General features: G+C 53.4%; 1 protein-coding gene across 1 annotated transcript in view; it reads right to left on the bottom strand.

Moving 5' to 3' along the window:
* Window positions 1-13,758: 13,758 nt before the first annotated feature.
* SDC3 (syndecan 3) overlaps window positions 13,759-20,233 on the bottom strand; it is a 50,171-nt gene continuing 43,696 nt past the window's right edge. The window contains exon 5 of the mRNA XM_030290239.4: window positions 13,759-19,583. Coding sequence (XP_030146099.4) covers window positions 19,417-19,583 — 167 coding nt within the window. The 3' untranslated portion in view covers window positions 13,759-19,416. The remainder of the gene's footprint in view (window positions 19,584-20,233) is intronic.

Here is a 20,233-nt window from a genome sequence, read left to right as displayed (position 1 = left end):
GACACACACACGGGAAATTGTTCAGGGAGAAATCCTTCCCTGGGAGGGCTGTAGCCCCTCTGGAGCCAGGCTGGGAGAGCTGGAGGTGCTCCCCTGGAGAGGAGAAGCTCCAGGGAGAGCTCAGAGCCACTTCAGGGCCTGAAGGGGCTCCAGGAGAGCTGCAGAGGGACTGGGGACAAGGCCTGGAGGGACAGGACACAGGGAATGGTTCCCAGTGCAAGAGGGCAGGGCTGGATGGGAGATTGGGAATTGGGAATTGTTCCCTGGCAGGGTGGGGAGGGGCTGGGCTGGAATTCCCAGAGCAGCTGTGGCTGCCCCTGGCAGTGCCCAAGGCCAGGCTGGACACTGGGGCTGGAGCACCTGGGATAGTGGGAGGGGTCCCTGCAGGGGATGGGATTTAAGATCCTCTCCAACCCAAACCAGTCAAAGACTTAATGCAATAAACCATGGTGAGTACAGCACACACGTTTCACGATTTCCAAAACCAATCGATTCTCATGTGTGGGAATCAGCAATCAGATGGAGGGGGCAGTTCCTCCCTGCAGAATCCCACACGTTCCTGGCCACAGCTCCTGCAGGCAGCCGCGGAGGGAGCTCCTGGCTGCTCACAATTCCCGATCCAGTGACTGATTTACGAGCCGGGGGTGCCGCTGGGAGCTGCCAGAGAGCCCGGCCCTGGCTGGGCTGCAGGGCACTCCCACATGGGAATTCCTGCCGGGATCAGCCCCGCTCCCTGGCACAGAGCAGGGCCCTGACGTGTGCCTGAGCTGGGGACACTGGGGTGGCACAGGCTGTGTCCCAGCAGGGCTGGCAGTGCTCCAGGTCATGGACTCAGGGATGGTTTGGGTGGGAAGGAATCTTCAATCCCACCCAGTGCCACCCCTGCCATGGCAGAGACCCCTCCCACTGTCCCAGGTGCTCCAGCCCCAGTGTCCAGCCTGGCCTTGGGCACTGCCAGGGATCCAGGGGCAGCCACAGCTGCTCTGGCAATTCCAGCCCAGCCCCTCCCCACCCTGCCAGGGAACAATTCCTTCCCAAAATCCCATCTAAACCTCTTCTCTCTTAGTTTGGATCCATTCCCCATCTCCTGTCACTCCATGGTCTCCTGAAGACCCTGCAGAGCAGCTGGAATTCCAGGGGTGACAGCCATGCTGACCCCACAGATCAGCCAATGGTACCACCAGCAGTGAGAGTGTTTTATTTGGAACCCCAAACCCTTATTTGGAACCCCAAACCATTATTGGGAACCCCAAACCTTTATTGGCAACCTTAACCTTTGTTGGGAGCCCCACCTTTGCTGGAAACACAAAACCTTTATTGGGAACTCCAAAATATCATTGGGAACCCCAAACCTTCATTGGGAACCCCAAACCTTCATTGGGAACTCCAAACCTTTATTGGGAACTCCAAAATTTCATTGGGAACTCCAAAATTTCATTGGGAACCCCAAACCTTTGTTGGTTGGGAAACCTTTGTTGGGAACTCCAAACCTTTGTTGGAGAACTCCAAACCTTTATTGGGAATTCAAAAATTTTATTGGGAACTCCAAACCTTTGTCGGGAACTCCAAAATTTATTGGGAACTCTGAATATTGCCTCTCCAGCCCACATTCCCTGCTTTGAGGGATGGCTGCTCTTCCCTGGGTCCTGGAGTAGAGCAGGATGAGCTCAGCCAGACTTGCCAACCCCATCCTCCCTGGACCCAAGCAGGATGAACCCCCCAGATGTCACTTTTTGGGGGAACTTGCTTCTGGAAAATGTTCCTAAAAGCAAAATCCCCCTCCCAGGGGGTTCACAGCCAAGTCCACACCCTCTGAACCTCCCTCCAGATAAACCCCTGGAGTTGTGGGAAAAGGGAAAACCAAAACAGCTTCCCAGAGTTGTGTTGGGAAGCAGGAGATCCCCATAAATCCTCTGCTCAACATCCTGGGATAAGTGGGGTGTTGGGAAGGATAGATAAATATGATTGTCTAGCAGAAGAACCACAATGGTACAGCCAGGATGAAAATAGTGCCCCCCACGGCTGGACAATACCCTCACCTACAGCGGGGTCCAAAAGTCAAATGGACTGTTCCATCTCACCCCCAGAATGTATGGCTCACCCCACACCTGTAACCCTCCCCTGAAACATCGGGTGTCTGTGACCCCATTGGCCCAAGTCTTGTTCCAGCCCACCTTGAAACACCCTGATAAGGGGTCTCTGAGGGGCCAGACGCCCTCTTGGATCCCCCCGTCTCTTGAACTTCCCCTCTCTTGGAACTTCCCCTCTCTTGGATTTTCCCCCTCCTGGGTTCCCTACTCTTCCCTTTGTCTCTCCCCTCCCCCATCCCCTCAGGCCCTGCCCCATGCTGCGTCTGGCAGCTCCAGGCAGGACCTCTCACCATCCCCAATAAACCTGATCTTCTAAGAGCAACCAACAGACATCTCTCATCTGAATCCACCCAAACCGTCCTGGAGCCTCCTACGTCTTTACATGGGGGTTCCCTCACTTTTCCAGGGGGAATTTCAGTCTGTCCAAGCCCACAGACACACAGCCCACATTGCCTCTTAAATCCTTAATCCTGGAATTAGAGGAATAACTCCTGTTCCAGACAGATCCTAGCAAAAAAATATGGGGAAAAGAGAGGGAAAAAGACAAATATCCCGCTGGAAAAGGTGATTTTTCCACCACACACGCAGGAGGGTCCATCCAGGGATCAGGCAGCATTGGAAACATCGCCTTTGGACAGAATTCTTTATCTGCTGTCAAATTAAATCCGTGGCCCATTTAATCAGGGAGGGCAGAGCCAGGTCCAGTGTCTCCAGGGAGGTTCTGTGGGAAGCAGGGCTTGTCTCTGGGAGAAGCAGGGAAGATGGATTCCAGGCTGCAGGCATGCTGAAGGATTTGCCAGGAGGGTTCAAAAAAAAATTCCCCCACAAAAAAATATCAGGATTCTGCAAAGATGAACAGGGCCAGCTTTTAAATGTATTTATTTTCTGAGCAGAGAGAAATAAATGTTGCTATTAATGGTTCTGCCCCAAAACAGGGAAAAATCCTGATGTGCTTAAAACAGGAGAGGAAATGTTTGGGTGAGGGAGAATATCCTGTCAGGTGGAGTTTGGGAGGAGGTTTGGAATATTTGGGTGAATCCTTGAGGGAGAAGGATTATTTTCCTTGCTCCTTCCAGCAGCACCCGCTGAGAGGAAAAACAGGAGCAGCCCCCAGGTCCCACCTCTGGAAAATGCTTTGGATTCAGGGGGTCCTTCCGCAGGGACAAATATCCCAATGTTACAACAGCCAAGGAATGCTGAGGAGCTACAGCATTGTAGATAAATAAAATAAAATGAAACCAGGGGGGAAAAAAAATAGGGGTAAATAAAATAAACCAGCAGAAAAAAAAATCTGACCAGAAGGAAAAGCACAGAGAAAAATGCTTTGCACCCCTCTGGATGGATAAATCCTTCCAAAGGGAGGAATATCCTGGTGTAACACAAGCCGAGGAATGCTGAGGAGTTGTGGCAGAGTAGGGAACAAATAAAATCATCTAGGGGCAAAAAAAGAAATCTGCCCCAGCAGGAAAAGCACAGAGAAAAATTGCTTTGCTGTCTGCAAATCCAAGCAGCCTCTGGGAGAGAAGCAGCTGAATTTATCTTTATTCTGGAGATAAAGACGAGGCTAAAATTCCTGTTGAACACGATCCAAAAAGGCAGATAATGCCCAGATTATGTCTCCAAAGTTTTATAGCCTTAAGCTGGAGGAGAAAGGGAAGGGGGAGCTCCTGGGGAGGCAGATTTGGGTTCCAGGGAGGCAGATTTGGGTTCCAAGGAGGCAGATTTGGGTTCCAAGGAGGCAGATTTGGGTTCAAAGGAGGGAGATTCAGGTTCTGGGGAGGGAGATTTGGGTTCCAGGGAGGCAGATTTGGGTTCCAGGGATAGAGATTTGGGATCAAGGGAGGTTGATTTAGGCTCCAGGGATGGAAATTTGGGTTCCAGGAAGGTAGATTTGGGTCCTGGAAAGGGAGATTTGGGTTCCGGAAAGGGAGATTTGGGTTCCAGGGAGGCAGATTTGGGTTCCAAGGAGGGAGATTTGGGTTCCAAGGAGGGAGATTTGGGAATGCAGGGGGAAGAAAGCTGCTCCTCTGGGAATGCAGTGGGGAAGAAAGCTGCTCCTCTGGGAATGCAGTGGGAAGAAAGCTGCTCCTCTGGGAATGCGGGGGGCAAAGGCTGCTGTGCTGTTCCCAGGTCAGATTGTATCCAGGTAGGAATGCTCGGCTCCTCCCCTGGGCGCAGCATCTCCCCATGGATGATGGAATTTTCTCAGCCATGCAGGGACACTCAGTGGCCATGAACAGCAGAGATCTCCTGGAGGGAGGATTGGCTGTGGGAGAGATAAAGAAAAGTGCCCAAAGAACAGCAGAGCCCTGCCCCAGCTCTGACAGATCGGGTAGAACACAACCCCAGGTAAATCCTTCAGCCTAAGACAATGTGGAAAATGTTCCCCATCTGTGCTGCTCGCAGTCTGGTTCATTTGTGCAGTCACCAACTGGAGGAGACTGGCTCGGACCCTTGGTGATTTGCAGAACTCCAGTGCGTGCCACTCACTGCTTCCCAGGTTGATGATGCTTTGAAGAACTGAATTCACCTTCAAGAAAACTTTAGGCTGCTCATGGCTCTGCTCCAACTTGTATTGGCTTGCAGTGATCTTATAAAACCGTTACACTGGCACGTAATGATCTTGTAACACTTGAGACACAGGGGTTAGAAATTAATTTAGGTGAGGAATTAATTGAATTGGGATAGTGAATGGGAGCTCGCAGTGCTGTCCCTGGCATCATCCCACTGCCCGGGCTGGATGAATCCCTTCCTGCCGGCATCGCCAAGGCTGAGCTCCAGCTGGGAGCGCCGGCATCAAAGGCAGAGCAGCGCCGGCTGCGCTTGAAAGGCAAAATCGCTGGGAAAACACCAACCCCCTTCCCGGGAGCACCCCCAACCCCATCCAGCAGCAGCGCTGGCACTTCAAACGCAGCCACCACCGCCCTTGGCTGGCTGCCGGTCCATGTGGAGCCCTTCCTGAGGCTTTCCCGGCCCCACCGAGCTGCCTTTGTGCTGGGAACGCAACGGGATCAGCCCGGAGCCCACGGCAGGAGCCGCTCTGGGATCCCCTGGAGCCCCTGGGGCTCAGCCCTGCACCCGCTGCTCCCCTGCTCCCGGTCCATGGACTGGGAGGCACTGGGAGTGCCGGGTCTGGGGTCCCCCATTCCCCGCAGGTTTTGCCCTGCAGCATTTCCCTGTTGCTGCTTTCTGGGCCCTCTCCCAAACACCCCAAACTCTTGGGAGAGCACCGTTTCCTGCACTTCCCTGATCCATCTGTATTCCAGAGGAAGCTGCTGAGCCCCAGCCCCTGCACCCTTCACCTGCCCAGTGCCCGAATCTTCCTGACCTGGGATCCTCATGGAATGGTTGGAGCTGGGAAGGACCCTAAAGCCCATCCCATTGCCGAGGGCAGGGACACCTCCCACCATCCCAAGATGCTCCAAGCCCCATCCAAGCTGGCCTTGGACAATTTCAGAGGCATCCACAGCTTCTCTGAGTACCCTGTGCCTGGCCCTCAGCACCTGCTGTGTCCCTGATCTTTTTTATAGCATCGCACATCATTAGCTCCATGGATAAGGGATGTGGTAGGGTTGGATTTGGGGTTCAGTCCCTGTTTTTCCCTGTTTTTCAGAGAAGTCAGGACGAGGCATGGCTGGATCTCCTCACCATCCTCCCTCACAAGCTGCTGGCAGAGTCCCTGCCATGAGTTACATCCACATGGGGGGTTTTGGGAAGGGAAATTCCACCTGGGATGTGGCTCCAAGATGTGTGGATCAGGAAGTGACTGAGGAATGGCAGGCAGCTCCTTTGGGGTCACAGGAGCAGACACCAAAGCAAATCCCTCTCCAAGGCTTGACATGAAAAGCAGCACTTTGGGGGCCTGCTGTTCAAAGCTGTTTTTTCCCCAGGATCCTGGCCTGGAATGAGAGGAATTCCATGTGGGTGGCAGGGATGTGGTAGGACTGGGAGCCAAATGTCTGGGAAGAGGCATCTCCCTCTGAGCATCCTTATTCCAAAGGGTTCCAGAGTCACTTGGTACTGGGGGATAAATCCAGGCACAGCCAGGAGCTGTCACTGCTGTCCCAAAGGGATAAATGCAGGTTTTGCCCAAAGGCCAGGAGCCATCCCTGCCATCCCAGTGAGATAAATCCAGGATTTCCCAACAACCAGGAGCCATCCCTGCTGTCCCAGCAGGATAAATCCGGTTTTACCCTACAGAGGGTAGGGTTTGTGCTTTATGCCATCCCAGCGGGATAAATCCAGGCTCCCCAGCAGAGCCAGGAGCTGCCATCCCAGTGGCATTCCCAGAGCCCATCCTGCAGGTCATTTTTGAAGAGAAATCAGGATCAGGCAGGGATCACTTGGTCCCTCTTGTTTTCCAAGCATCTCCTATTTGGGAAGCGTTAGCAAAGATCCCGATTCCACAGCAGGGCCTGGAACATCCCCTGCCAAAGGCAGGAAATCCCAGCCACGTGGAAAACGCTCAAAAGCTTTTTGTTGTGTTGCTGATGGCAGTTTTGTTTCCCCCCTAAAAAAAAAAAAAAAGAAAATCAAGGAAGAGCCTCCTTTTATTTTCCAGAACTGCCCCAGATGTTGTGGTTTGGGATTTTTTTTTTTTTTTCATGTGGAAGTGCCTGGTTTGTGTCATGGTTGTTGGAATCTGCTCAGGTCACCCAGAGTGAGGCTCCAAAAATGTTCAAAGGGATCTGGAGAGCAGCAGGGGAAGGGAAGGGAAGGGAAGGGAAGGGAAGGGAAGGGAAGGGAAGGGAAGGGAAGGGAAGGGAAGGGAAGGGAAGGGAAGGGAAGGGAAGGGAAGGGAAGGGAAGGGAAGGGAAGGGAAGGGAAGGGAAGGGAAGGGAAGGGAAGGGAAGGGAAGGGAAGGGAAGGGAAGGGAAGGGAAGGGAAGGGAAGGGAAGGGAAGGGAAGGGAAGGGAAGGGAAGGGAAGGGAAGGGAAGGGAAGGGAAGGGAAGGGAAGGGAAGGGAAGGGAAGGGAAGGGAAGGGAAGGGAAGGGAAGGGAAGGGAAGGGAAGGGAAGGGAAGGGAAGGGAAGGGAAGGGAAGGGAAGGGAAGGGAAGGGAAGGGAAGGGAAGGGAAGGGAAGGGAAGGGAAGGGAAGGGACACCTTCTGTTATCCCAGGTTGCTCCTGTCTTTTCACCTGGAGAAGAGAAGGCTTCAGGGAGAGCTCAGAGCCCCTGTAGGGCCTGAAGGGGCTCCAGGAGAGCTGGAGAGGGACTGGGGACAAGGCCTGGAGGGACAGGACACAGGGAATGGCTCCCAGTGCCAGAGGGCAGGGCTGGATGGGAGATTGGGAATTGGGAATTGTTCCCTGGGAGGGTGGGGAGGGGCTGGGCTGGAATTGCCAGAGCAGCTGTGGCTGCCCCTGGATCCCTGGCAGTGCCCAGGGCCAGGCTGGACACTGGGGCTGGGAGTAGCTGGGACGGTTTGAGGGGTCCCTGCCATGGCAGGGGTGGCTCTGGAGGGGCTTTGAGGTCCCTTCCAACCCAAACCCTTCTGGAATGTCATGGCATTATAGGAGAAGAGGCAACAGCATGGAGAAGGATTTAAGGATCTGAATAAGGTTTTATTTTTTAGGGCAGAAGTGCACGGTGAGATGGGAAGATTGTGATCCAAAATCCTTTCTGGGTGCAGAACAAGGAACACACTCTGGACATCCCACAGCAAACAGGATTGGGACTTTGTGCTCCCTACCCAAAGCACTCTCCAAGTTCTCCTATGGAGAACATCAGGTTTGGGACATCCTTCCCCAGGGCGCCACTTCCAAGGTGACATCCACCCTTCTGCCAGGGACAGGAGGAGAGGGAACAACCTCAGGCTGGGCCAGGGCAGGCTCAGGGTGGATTTTGGGAAAATTCCCTCCTGGAAAGGGCTGTCCAGGCAGGACAGTGGTGGATCCCCATCCCTGGAGGGATTTTACAGCCCTGGGGATGTGGCACTTGCAGACATGAGCAGTGCTGGCCTTGGCAGGGCTGGGTTAAAGGTTGGACTCACTGATCTTTTCCAAGCTGAAGGATTCTGTGATTCCAAGACACACAGGAAAGAAATCCTGAAAACCAGCTTGTTTTTTGAGCTTTTTCACAGATTTTGTCTGCTCTTGCCTTGTTTTGGATACCAAAGGTTGGGCCAGGCCCCGGGAGCTCCCTGGGGACAGTAATGTGGATTCAGCCTGAAAGCTGAGCCCCGCTGGGCACAGGGCCTGGGGTTCCCAGCAGGAATTAACTCCAGACCGCCTGTGCCAAGAGGAAACCTCAGCTCCAGCTCAGGGAGCAGCAGAAGGAATCGTTCCCATCCCCATCTGCATCCCCAGCTGATGTCAGGAGGAAAAATATTGGATTAGTGGGATTGGAGAGAAATCCCTGTCTGGGCCTCAGTTTCCCAAAGAAACAGCTCAGCCCAAAAGCCTAAAACTCACAAAAACTGATTTTAGCAGGATTTTAGGATTTGCCAAAAAAAAATCCCTCTGTGCCCCAAATTCCTTCTGTTCCCCTCCTCCAGCTGCTCCCTGGGGCCACTGCAGGTCCCTCGCAGCCCCTCCTGTGACCCAGGTGTGGCGATTTGTCACCGCCTCGGCTGATGGAGCCCTGTCATTATCCAATTACCCTGAAATCGCTTTGAGCCGCGGCCAAACCAAGGGAAGATGCAAATCAAGGTGTTAATTCCCGGCATCTAAAAATAGCCAGCAGAGCCGGGAATGTTTGCAGGAGACACAGGTGAGGGAATAAAGGGGGGAAAAGCACATTTGAAACAGGTTCATGAATTCAAATCTGAGCTGATTGCTTCTGGAATTCCTGCAGGATGCTCCAGACAGGGCGGGGGGAGGGGGAGGATCCCGATTCCTTCTCTTGCTGCCCCTCAATTCCCTCTCCGGGTGGGGATCCTGCCCATTCCCAGGGCATTCCATGGGAATCCATGGAGGGTTTCAAAGAGGTCAAATCCCCAATTTGTCGACCTTGAGCTGCAAAGCTGCGACATTCCTGGCAAAAATCCCTCCTGCCCTGTGTGAGGAACATCCCAGGGATTGTCTAATGCTGTGATGGGCACCTGGAGGGGGCATTTCTGCACGGAGACCTCATCTGACATTCCCAAATGAGCTCCTGCCCTGTTTAAAGCTTCTGGGAGGGGATGGGATCCACCTGGATCCAGAGGGGTCTGACGGGTGTCTCAAGCATTTCCAGACTTCTCCAGGGGTGTTGTTTAAAGGGAATGCTGAGGATTTCTGGGGTGGTGTTGGAGCCCAGCACATCCCTCTGGCTGCCCTGGCTGGCTCCAGACCCTGGCAGGGGGCTCAGAGACCTTGGCACGAAGTCAAAAACACCTGTGGCTTCAATTTTAGCCTGTGGAAAAAGCTGCCAACTTTGTATGAGAAATTACAAGCCAGAAGGGTTTGAGTGGTGTGATAATTGGATTAACACAGGGTGGAAAAGTAGAATTTTGGGATTTTTAAAATGGGGTACAAGATGGAGGGATTTTGGTGTGTCCTGACCTTCTTCTCCTTCATCTTGTCCTCCATGTCCTGGTGTGATGGTGACACTTCTCTGTTGGTTTAAGGTAGACACACACTGTCGGACATAAATGATAGATATTGGCACGTTATTGTAAACATGGCACACGTAGGTTTTAGTATAAAATGTAAACAGCACCCTAGGGGGCACAGAGAAGGCCGTGGCCAGCCTGCCAGCCAGAGCTCGGCAGGTCAGAGAAAGAATGTAATAGATAAGGGAAATAAACAACCTTGAGAACGAGATCCGAAGCATTCCTGACTCCTTTGGCTGCAGGGCTGGGAAGCAAAGACTTTTTATGATCCTGGGGTCATTTCAACCTTCAGAACCCTGAGAGATCGACAGGGTGGGATGCAAGGATCACCCAGCAGCTCCTCCTGCCAGGTGAGTTTGGATCAGACCTGAAGAGATCCCCAGGCTGTGAGAGGAGGGGGGTGTCCCCTACCACTGTCATGAGGCTTCCCCAAAAATTCAAGGAATCACAGAATCCTGGAATTCTTTGGGTTAGAAGGGAACTTAAATCCCATCCCATCCCACCCCTGCCCTGGCAGGGACACCTCCCACCATCCCAGGTGCTCCCAGCCCCAGTGTCCAACCTGACCTTGGGCACTGCCAGGGATCCAGGGGCAGCCACAGCTGCTCTGGCAATTCCAGCCCAGCCCCTCCCCAGCCTTCCAGCCAGAATTCCTTCCCATTATCCATGCCTGCTCCCAGTTTAAAGCCTCCCTGTGACTCAGTGGGAGAAATCCCATGGCAGCTCCAGGAACCCCCATCCATGGTGGGAGCAGTGCTCACATTTCCCTCTGGAATTCATTGCCAGGGAGGAAATGGGGTGGGAGCTTTATCAGGAGCAGCTGTTCCCATTCCCCGTTCCCAGCGACTCTGTGGGGATGGGAGAGGGCTACGAAAAATGAGGGAGGCAGGATCTGCTTGGAAGGTTTATATTTGATCTAAGGGGGAATTCTGGGATGGATTTTGTCTTTATTAGAATTATAATTATCATTGTTTTGTTCCAGGCAGCAGCTCAGGCTCCCCATTATTTTTAATTGGCTTGGTTCCTCGTTAGATGGAACACAGATCCGTCAGTGGGCGCAATTCCTCACGGAATGCAAATCTAGGCACCAAATGTCCGGGCTCCAGCAGTCCTGGATAAACACAGAGTGTGGGAAACACTTCCTTAGGGAATTCTCTGTCCTCGGGGATGTGGGACACGGGGCGAGCTGTCCTGTCCTGCACAGGGATGGATTCAGCCTTGGGAAAAACAATTGGAGGGCAGGAAATAGGTGGGAATAGGAGGGACACAATTCCCAAAGGTGCATTCCCACTGCCGATTGTCCTGGAGCAGGTAAATACCAGGGAATTTTGGCTCAGCTGCTGGAACAATTACTGGGGCTCAGGAAATGCTGGAATTCCTGGAGCACGAATTCTGCTCCTTGCCTCCAATCCTGAACAATGGCCTGAAAATCCTCGGAGTGTCGCCATGCCCAGATATTCATCGCTCTCCCCAGGCCTCCAGAGCAGGACAGGGAGCTATATCCGACCATTCCCACTGGGATTTCAGCACTCTTTGTCCTGAAGGGCTTCCTGTCCTTGGAAAGCAGGGGAAAGGGGCCAGGAGCTAAAAAAGGTGGGAAGAAACACGTGGAGGAGGCTCGGGGAGGAGGATTTATGGAGCCGCAGAGGGTGGGAGAAATGGGAAGAGGTGGGAATGAGGATGGGGAGGGGTTGTTCATGTTCAGGAATGCAGAGGGTTCTGAAATGGGATTTGGATTTTCTGGAGAGGCAGGAGGGGATGCAGAGTGTCCATGGAGCGAGGCAGGAGCAGAGCAGCAGTTCCTGGGGTGAGCCTTGGGAGCAGCAGGTCGGCACATGGGACAAATCCTCTTCATTTGGGGTATCCAGAAAAGCTCAGGGAGGATTTGAGACCCACTGAGGACCCTCCACAGCTCAGGGCTGGCACATGAGGACCCTTCCCAGCTGTGTGTCCCCAAGGTGGTCACCTGGCCACTCAGGTGTGGCTGTTCCCTAAAATCCCTGTCAACCACCACGGGCTTAGTGCCTTTGGGCCATTCATTTTCCAGGTGAAATCCCAATCCTGGCGTTATTTTTGTGTGCTTTGCTCACATCACAGAGGTTTATAGAGGCTGATTAATAGGGTGCAAAAAAAATCCCAATAAACCACATTTGGGGTTGTCTTGGTAAATCCTGGGGTCTGCAACGGCACCACATGAATGGAAAATTCCTGTAAGAGCCTTTGGGGCGGAAAATAAATAAAAAATGGGGACTGGGATATAATCAGAGGCTGTTTCCAGCCTTCAGCCCGAATTCCAACACCTCAGGCAGGCAGTTGCTCATTTCTGCTCTGGCAAATGCGGGAGCACGGCACAGTGGGGTCATTATTGGGGCTGGGACGGGCTGGAAGTCGGGGTTAGGGCCCATCCCACCAGGAATGCTGAGCCGCTGCTGCAGGCAGGGATTGCTGATGGAATTGCCCCACTCTGGGAAATGGGGCGAGAAAGGAGGGATTTGGGGCTCTGCTGCTGTGGCCATCCAGGAGGGATTGCTGAGCTGCTCCCAGGAAGGTGGGATTTGTCCCTGCTGGAGGCTGAGGGCTGGGATATCCTGCTGCTGAATTCCCTTGGGGGGAAGCACTTGGAGCAGAGCTTCCTGAGGGAAGCAGGGACATAAAACCCATTCCTCAAGCCCAAAGGGAAGGATGTTCCCTGGATTTCGGGCCAGCAGGACATCACTGGGGCTGGGGGAGTATTTCTGGGAGCCTCCTGGGCTTTGGCACTGGGGCTGGGGATGGCTCTGAGGGTGGTGTGGGGACACCCAAACCCTGCCTGCTGCTCCAGGGATGGATCCAGGGAGGTCTGGCCTGGCAGGAGCTGGATAGAGACATCCAGGATTCCTTAGGGAGGCCAAGGGCAGCCCAAGAGGATTTCTGGGGTGAGATGCAAAGATCACCCAGCAGCTCCTCCTGCCAGGTGAGTTTGGATCAGAACTGGAGATCCCCAGGCTGTGAGAGGAGGGGGGTGTCCCCTACCACTGTCATAAGGCTTTCCCAAAAATTCAAGGAATCAAAGAATCCTGGAATGGTTTGAGCTGGAAGGGAATTTAAAACCCAATCACCCCTGCCATGCCAGAGCACCTCCCACTGTCCCAGGAGCTCCAAGCACTTCCAAGGACACTTGGGCACTGCCAGGGATCCAGGGGCAGCCACAGCTGCTCTGGGAATTCCAGCCCAGCCCCTCCCCACCCTGCCAGGGAACAATTCCCAATTCCCAATCTCCCATCCAGCCCTGCCCTCTGGCACTGGGAGCCATTCCCTGTGTCCTGTCCCTCCATCCTTGTCCCCAGTCCCTCTGCAGCTCTCCTGGAGCCCCTTCAGGCCCTGCAGGGGCTCTGAGCTCTCCCTGGAGCTTCTCCTCTCCAGGTGAACATTTCCAGGTTGTACTGGGATGCTCCAGGCTGCACTGGGATCATCCATGGCTGCACTGGGATCATCCATGGCTGTGCTGGGATGGCCCAGGCTCCTCAGCACTGCATTCATTAAGCCCACCCCGATGGGCCCAGGACCAGGCAGGACCTTCTCCCTCCCCTCCTGGGGCCCGACAGAGCCCGGAGCAGCCGGCACCAAGAACTCAGGCCAGGCCCTGGGCAGACAATGTTTAAATGACTTTATTTTTTATCTTTTCCTCATTTTATAAATGGGCACAGCACAGAAATAATTAAAAAAAATAGACAGTACCATTACAGTGCTAGATCCATTGGCAAAGATTATTTTTAGAGTCTTTTCTCTTTTTTTTTTTTGTCATTATTTTTAAAGTTTGGCCATTGAGTAAGAACAAAAACAATAACAAACATTTTCTTTTCCTTTCCTTTTTGAAACAGACACTATGAAGCCATTTCAGTACTAAACTCTAGGAGAGTTATGTACATACAAAAAAAAGTTCTGTTTAAGATATGTCTCCTATTAAAAATATTTACATGCATTTTTTTTCCCTCCCGGATTCATTGAAAACTCCAACATTTGTAGTGTTCCAGATCTTTGTTTAGTTCTCCTATGGGGATTGGAAATCAGCTCCAAAAAAAAGTGAAGTTGGAATTACTTCAATCTTCTGGAAAGGGAGATTTTTTTTTTTTTTTGGGATGTTTATCAATGGAATTTTTTTTGTCTTTTTTAAAATTATTTTATTTTTAATTTATACAAGAAGGTTTGATGTTTATTTACAGGAGGAGCAGTGGGAGATGGTTTATCCTGGAGATGCAGTGGTGAGAGAAAAGGGGAGGATTTTAAAAAGTTTTTCTATCAAACTGCAATGGATTCCTGTTTTTCGGGAGTCTGCTTTGATTGTCAGCTGGGCTGGGGTGACTTCGGCCAGGGGGGACCCTGAACGGGGGGAATTCCTGCAGGAAAAATCCCTGGAGCCCTGGAGGTCTTGGGAGAAGCACTGGAATGTGGGGTGTGAAAAAAATAATCAGGGTTTTTTTAACCCAAAAATCAAAATTATGGGAAAAATAAACATAGAAATAAAAAGTTTGGATCTGCAGACTGAGGATCCCCTGCAGAGAAGGGGCAGCTGTCGGCACAGGGACTGGGGAGGCTCCGGAGCTCGCGGGGGTTTGGATCCACCCCGGGATCCCATCCGGGACCTGCTCCGGCCCTACAGCGGAAAAGGCTCCTGAACCCACCCCGGTGATCCCAAACCACTGAGACCAGGACTGGGATCAGGATCGGGACTGGGATCGAGGTCAGGATTGGGATCGGGATCAGGACTGGGATCTGCTTCAGGACTGGGATCAGGTTTGGGATCAGGATTGGGATCGGGATCAGGACTGGGATCAGGATCGGGATCAGGACTGGGATCAGGATTGGGATTGAGATCGGGATCAGGACTGGGATCGAGGTCAGGACTGGGATCAGGATCAGGACTGGGATCGGCTTCAGGACTGGGATCAGGTTTGGGATCAGGATTGAGATCGGGATCAGGATCAGGACTGGGATCGAGGTCAGGACTGGGATCAGGATCGGGATCAGGACTGGGACTGAGATCAGGATTGGGATCGGGGAGATGTGAAGGGCAGGGAGGAGAGGCAGGAGTAGCAGGAATTGGAGAGGTGGAATCCTGCATCCCTTGGGACAGGGAATGATGGGGAATCCCACATCCTTTGGGACAGGGAATCCTTCATCCCTTGGAAATGGGGCCAAGGCTGAATCCCACAGTCCTTGGGACAGGGGCCAAGGGCTGCAGAGCCCAGCACAGGATGCTGGAGGACAAATCCTCCTCCTTTTCCTCTTTTTCCTCCTCCTTTTCCTTTTTCCTCCTCCTTTTCCCCCCAGGAGCAGAGCCCCCTGGCCCCATGCCCATCTATACATCTCTACATATACATTAATTACATATACATATTATATACACACACAGCCCCCAGCCCCAGCCCTGCTCCCAGGGATCCCAGAGAGCCCATTCCCACCAAACCTCTCTGGATTGAAAGCTCTGAGTTACTTCAGAGCCCGGCAGAAAACCTTGGAGCGGAAAAGTTCATTACAAGGGTGGTTGTGGGAAAAAAGGGAATTTAAAAATCCATTCCAGTTCTCGCCTGGTGGGTTTGTTCCTGCAGAAGGAACTGCGCTGGGGATTTGCAGCAGGGAGAGCTCGGAATGCTGGAGATGAGGCAAAGGAACTCCCAGACAGGGATTGCCAGGGAAGCTGGGGAGGGAGAGGGGAAATTTGAGGTGAAACAGCCCATCCTGGCAGTCCCCCAGCCCCAGGCATCCCCTTCCCATCCCCTTCCCTGCAGCTGCATCCCCCCAGCACGGCTCCTTATGGAGAGGTCCAAAATCAGAGATGTTTTTGGAGCTAAGGGACATCTGTGTCCCACCACAGGCACCTGGTGTTTTCATTGAAAGATCCAAGATCAGAGAGAATTTTGGAGCTAAGGGACAACTCCCAGCCCTGCAAAACCCACTGAGGGCTGGGTCCTGCTGCTGCTGGGCCCCTTCCATGTCCTGCCCTTCCCAAACTCCCCATTCCATCCCTGGTTTGGGCTCTCTGCTCTTCCCTTCCCTTTGGATGTGGCCCAGGAGTTCCTGGCTGTTCTCCTGCTGGATATTCTCCATCATTCTCCTGCTGCAACTCCAGCAGGGAGAGCCCCAAGGCTGGCACAGCTGGCAGAGCAGCCCAACCACCAGGCAATTCCAGAAACTCCTAAAATTATCCAGCTGGAAGAGCCAAGGTTCTCCCTGCAGCTCCAGCACATCGCACACACGCAGGAATAGGCAGAAAAGAAATGGAAAAGCCATGGAAAAATCCCTTGGGGAGCACAGTTGGAGAAGGACCAGCACATCTGGGCACTGCTCCAGCTGTTTCTGGCTGGGATCACCATGAGGAATGGGAATTTGGGCAGAGGGGACAATGCCAGACTCGGCTTTGGGAAGGGAAGATGCTGGAGATGCTTCCACTCCCGCTGGAGTTCATTTTCCAAAAATCCTGCTCTGGGGGATGGCTCCTCCCATGTGGAGCCTCCTCACCTCTCCCCCACCCGTGTTCCCACCAGGAATCCCCGAAAAGCCCCAGCCCCGGAGCAGGAGTGGCTGCAGGAGGGAGCAGATGCCTCCCCCTGCGCCAGGCACCGGCCCTCGGGGCTTTATCCATCCCCGTGGCTCTGCTGACGGAGAAATGTTCATCCAGGATTTCCTGGGCAGATGGACTTCCCAAAAACCCTGCCCACATTCAGCTCCATCCCAGCTCCTTGGAGGGAGGCACAGGGACACATTCTCCAGAACAAGACTTTCTTTCCCCTCCAAACATCGACTCCAACAGCCCCGTGGAGCTGAGGTAACACAAGAGGCTGTGACATCATTACACAACCACAAAAAGTTGGCTCCAAACACAAAAAATTCTCCTGGAGCTCACATCCCTGTCCAGGTGGAGAGCAAAAGCATGGGAGCAGGAGATAAACAATTAATTATTTCATCACTTCTGATTTGCAGTTTAATTGCATTCACCTTTTTTTATTGTGTTTATCTCGTATTTTAATTACTGCAAAAGTCCTGCCCAGGCTCCTCTCACCCTCCCACTTCCAGTTTTCCTCACTCCCAAAGCTGTGATGGATTTAAGTGCCGGGATTACAACCTAACACCAGCTGAGAGGGACGAGGTTAAGCTTGAGTGAGTAAAAAAATTGTATTATGGAACTTCAGACTATTAAATAGGAGGAAAAAATGGAATGAAGAAGATTAAGGAGGCAGCTCTGAAAAGCAGCATTAAAAAGATTAAGCTGGGAGGTTTTTTTTTAAGCAAGCTCCAAATATTAAATCCAGGTTTTCCCCTAAAATGGGGATTTTTGGTGGCCTTGGTGACCTTGACTTGTGCCAGTCCCCTTTGTGTGATCCCAACAGGGCCAAAATCCTCCAAATCATCAAATCCAGGAGTCCAAACTCCCTCAGGAGCAGCACAAAGTGGCTCTGGGTTGGCACCAGGCTCCTTGTGAGTGTTTTCCCTCCTTTGGAGCATCCTCATCCTTCATCCTTATCCTCATGCTCATCCTCATCCTCCCTCCAGGATGGACACAGAAATGGTCACTCCCAGCACCACCGCCCCAAACATCCATCAGGGCCTTCTCCAAGCTCCAATAACCTAAACCATGAGGATTTTGAGGCTAACAGCTCAAAAATGAGGATTTAAAGCTGATCCATGGGGCTCTGTTCCCTATCCCAAAGCAAAGCCAGGCTGTCATTTTGGGTTGTATCCCAGGGAAAAGCAGCCCAAAGCTCCCAATTCCCAACTCCAAAATCTCACATGAGCATCCCAGTGTGCTGAGAAATTCCAGGGATTTCATTTCCTTCCATCCCTGTGTTACTGTGGGTGCGCAGGAGTGGAGATATGCATTTATATATATTCAAAATTTCTTCTGGCCTCAAATCCCTTCCACAATGGAGCTCTTCTGTCTTGTAACCCCCACCAGGGCTGTAAAACCCTAAATCAACCCCCTCAGGGGCCAAAGTGTCCCTGGCTCTGTGCAGGCTAATTCACAAAGCAATGATTTTTTTTTTCCCTCAAATTTTCCCATTTAAATTGTTCCAAGAGCAAATCAAAAGTCTTGGTGGGACCCCATCGAGATCATGACCATTGTGACAACAAAACCCCACATACACGGCTCCAGCTAATTAAGAGCCGCCTCATTGAAACACCTTAATTGAAATATCTGCATTAATTAATCTGGGCAGCCTCAGAGGGGACACCTGGGGGTGCCAGGGTCGGGTTCTCTCCGGCCCTGTGGGTTGTGCTGGGATTTAAACACCAGTGAAGGAAAACCATCAGTCCTGGGGATTCAATTAACAAAGGAAAACCATCAATCCTGGGTGTTTCCATTGATTTTGGGATTTTTCCAATGATCCAACCAGCCCTGGGGCTGAGCCATGGCTCTGCCTCCCCTTCCTCACCTCTGGAGCCGGACCCTGAGGGGACAGGGATGGTCCCTGTTGGATCTCCTTCCTTAGGCTGCATCCCACGCCTTGCAGAGCTCGGCTATCCCCTCTGGAAGAGCCAGGGAGAGGGTTCAGCTTCTCCCTTCCCAGCTCCTCCCCAGGGAATGTCCCGCAGAGCCGAGCTTTAGTGGTCACAGTGAAAACCCAGCCCAAGCCAAGTCCCTTCCTGGCCAAACCCCACAGCCAGATGTGGATCCAAGAGATTCCAGGGGGTGGCCGGATGGCAGCAGCCTGGGATGTCCCGATGCAGCTCCACAAGCTCTCCAGAACGTTGATCCAAAGGGATTATCCCCAGAGTTTGTATTTATTTCCTTTTTTCCCCTACTCCAGGAGCGAATCCCAGGTATTCCAGCCCCTTGTGCTTTTCCCAAGGTTCCAGGAGCATTGGAGAGTCACGTTCTCTCTCCCAGCAGAAGGGGAATCCTGCAGAATGACCAACCCCATTCCAAAAGAAAACCAAAAAATAAAGACGAGGCAGAGGGAAGGAAATCTCCTTCCTTTATGGATGGAAAAAAAAGGGCAATAAATCCAAAGAAAACCCCCTGCGCCCCAGGGCTGGCAGGAGGTCTCTGAATCCCAGAGTTCCTGGTGGTGGCAGTGGGAAAAGTCCAGTCAAGCTCCAGGCAGCTCCATGGGCAGCCCATCCCGTGCTCTCCAGGGCATTCCCGGGCACGGCTGCCCTGGCACCGGCTCCTTGGCATCAGCTCCGTGTCCCGTCCCTCCCGCCAGCAGAAAGGCCAGCGGTGCTCGGTGTCACCTCGGGGTGCTCGGTGTGACCTTGGCAGTGCTCGTTGTCACCTCGGGGTGCTTGGTGTGACCTTGGCAGTGCTTGGTGTCACCCCGGGGTGCTTGGTGTGACCTTGGCGGTGCTCGGTGTCACCTCGGGGTGCTCGGTGTGACCTTGGCAGTGCTCGGTGTGACCTCAAAGCTGTTCAGTGTCACCTTGGTGCTGCTCGGTGTCACTGTGGCGCTGCTCGATGTGACCTTGGGGTGCTCGGTGTCACCTCAGCGCTGCTCTGTGTGATGGTGGCACTGCTCAGTGTCACCTCAGCAGTGCCCAGTGTGACCTCAGGGTGCTCTATGTGACCCTGGCGCTGCTCGCTGTCACCTCGGCAGTGTCCGGTGTGACCCCAGCGCTGCTCCAGGCACCCCGTGCCCCCCATGCCAAGGACGCGTTTCCTCCTTCAGCCGCTGCGGGTTTTGCGTTTAAAAATTCACAGTCTGATCCCAAAAAAAGAGAGAGAGGAGGGCGGGGAGAGAGACTAGATGGAGGAGAGGAGGGGAGGTTTGGAGCAGGGAGGGAGGGAGGAAGCGTGAGGCACTCCGGGCTCTCTGTCTACGCGTAGAACTCCTCCTGCTTGTCGGGCTTCTGGTAGGTGACGTTGGCCTGCTTGGGCTCCTCCAGGGTGTAGCTGCCCTCGTCCTTCTTCTTCATGCGGTAGATGAGCAGCATCACCAGGAAGGCAGCGAAAAGGGCGCCCACAACGCCACCCACGATGACCGCTGCAACAACGCAGGGGACACGGCTGTCAGTGCCACCCACGGCCGTCAGTGCCACCCACGGCTGTCAGTGCCACCCACAGCCATCAGTGCCACCCACAGCTGTCAGTGCCACCCACGGCTCTCAGTGCCACCCACAGCCATCAGTGCCACCCACGGCCGTCAGTGCCACCAACAGCCATCAGTGCCAACCACAGCTCTCAGTGCCACCTGTGGCCATCAGTGCCACCCACGGCCGTCAGTGCCACCCACAGCCATCAGTGCCACCCACGGCCATCAGTGCCACCCACGGCTGTTGGTGCCACCCCTGCCCGTCAATGCCACCCACAGCTCTCAGTGCCACCCACAGCTCTCAGTGCCACCCACAGCTCTCAGTGCCACCCACGGCTGTCGGTGCCACCCCTGCCCGTCAATGCCACCCACAGACATCAGTGCCACTTCTCTGGTCTTCAGTGTCACCCCATGGCCTTCAGTGTCACCATCAGCCATCAGCGCCACCCCCTGCCCTCAGCGCCACCTCCAGCCCCAGCCCGGCTTCCAGCAGAGAGTTTGGGGGGGATCCCTTGGGATTCCAGCCTGGTTTTGGGCTCTGGAATTCCGGGAGCAGCCTCTCAGCAGGGGCTGGGTCACCGCAGCACATCTTTGTCACATCT

Source organism: Taeniopygia guttata, chromosome 23, assembly GCF_048771995.1.
Source record: "Taeniopygia guttata chromosome 23, bTaeGut7.mat, whole genome shotgun sequence".
NCBI classification, from domain to species: Eukaryota; Metazoa; Chordata; class Aves; order Passeriformes; family Estrildidae; genus Taeniopygia; species Taeniopygia guttata.
Note: the sequence above shows the minus strand (reverse complement) of the source record. Positions and strands in the feature narration are given on the sequence as shown.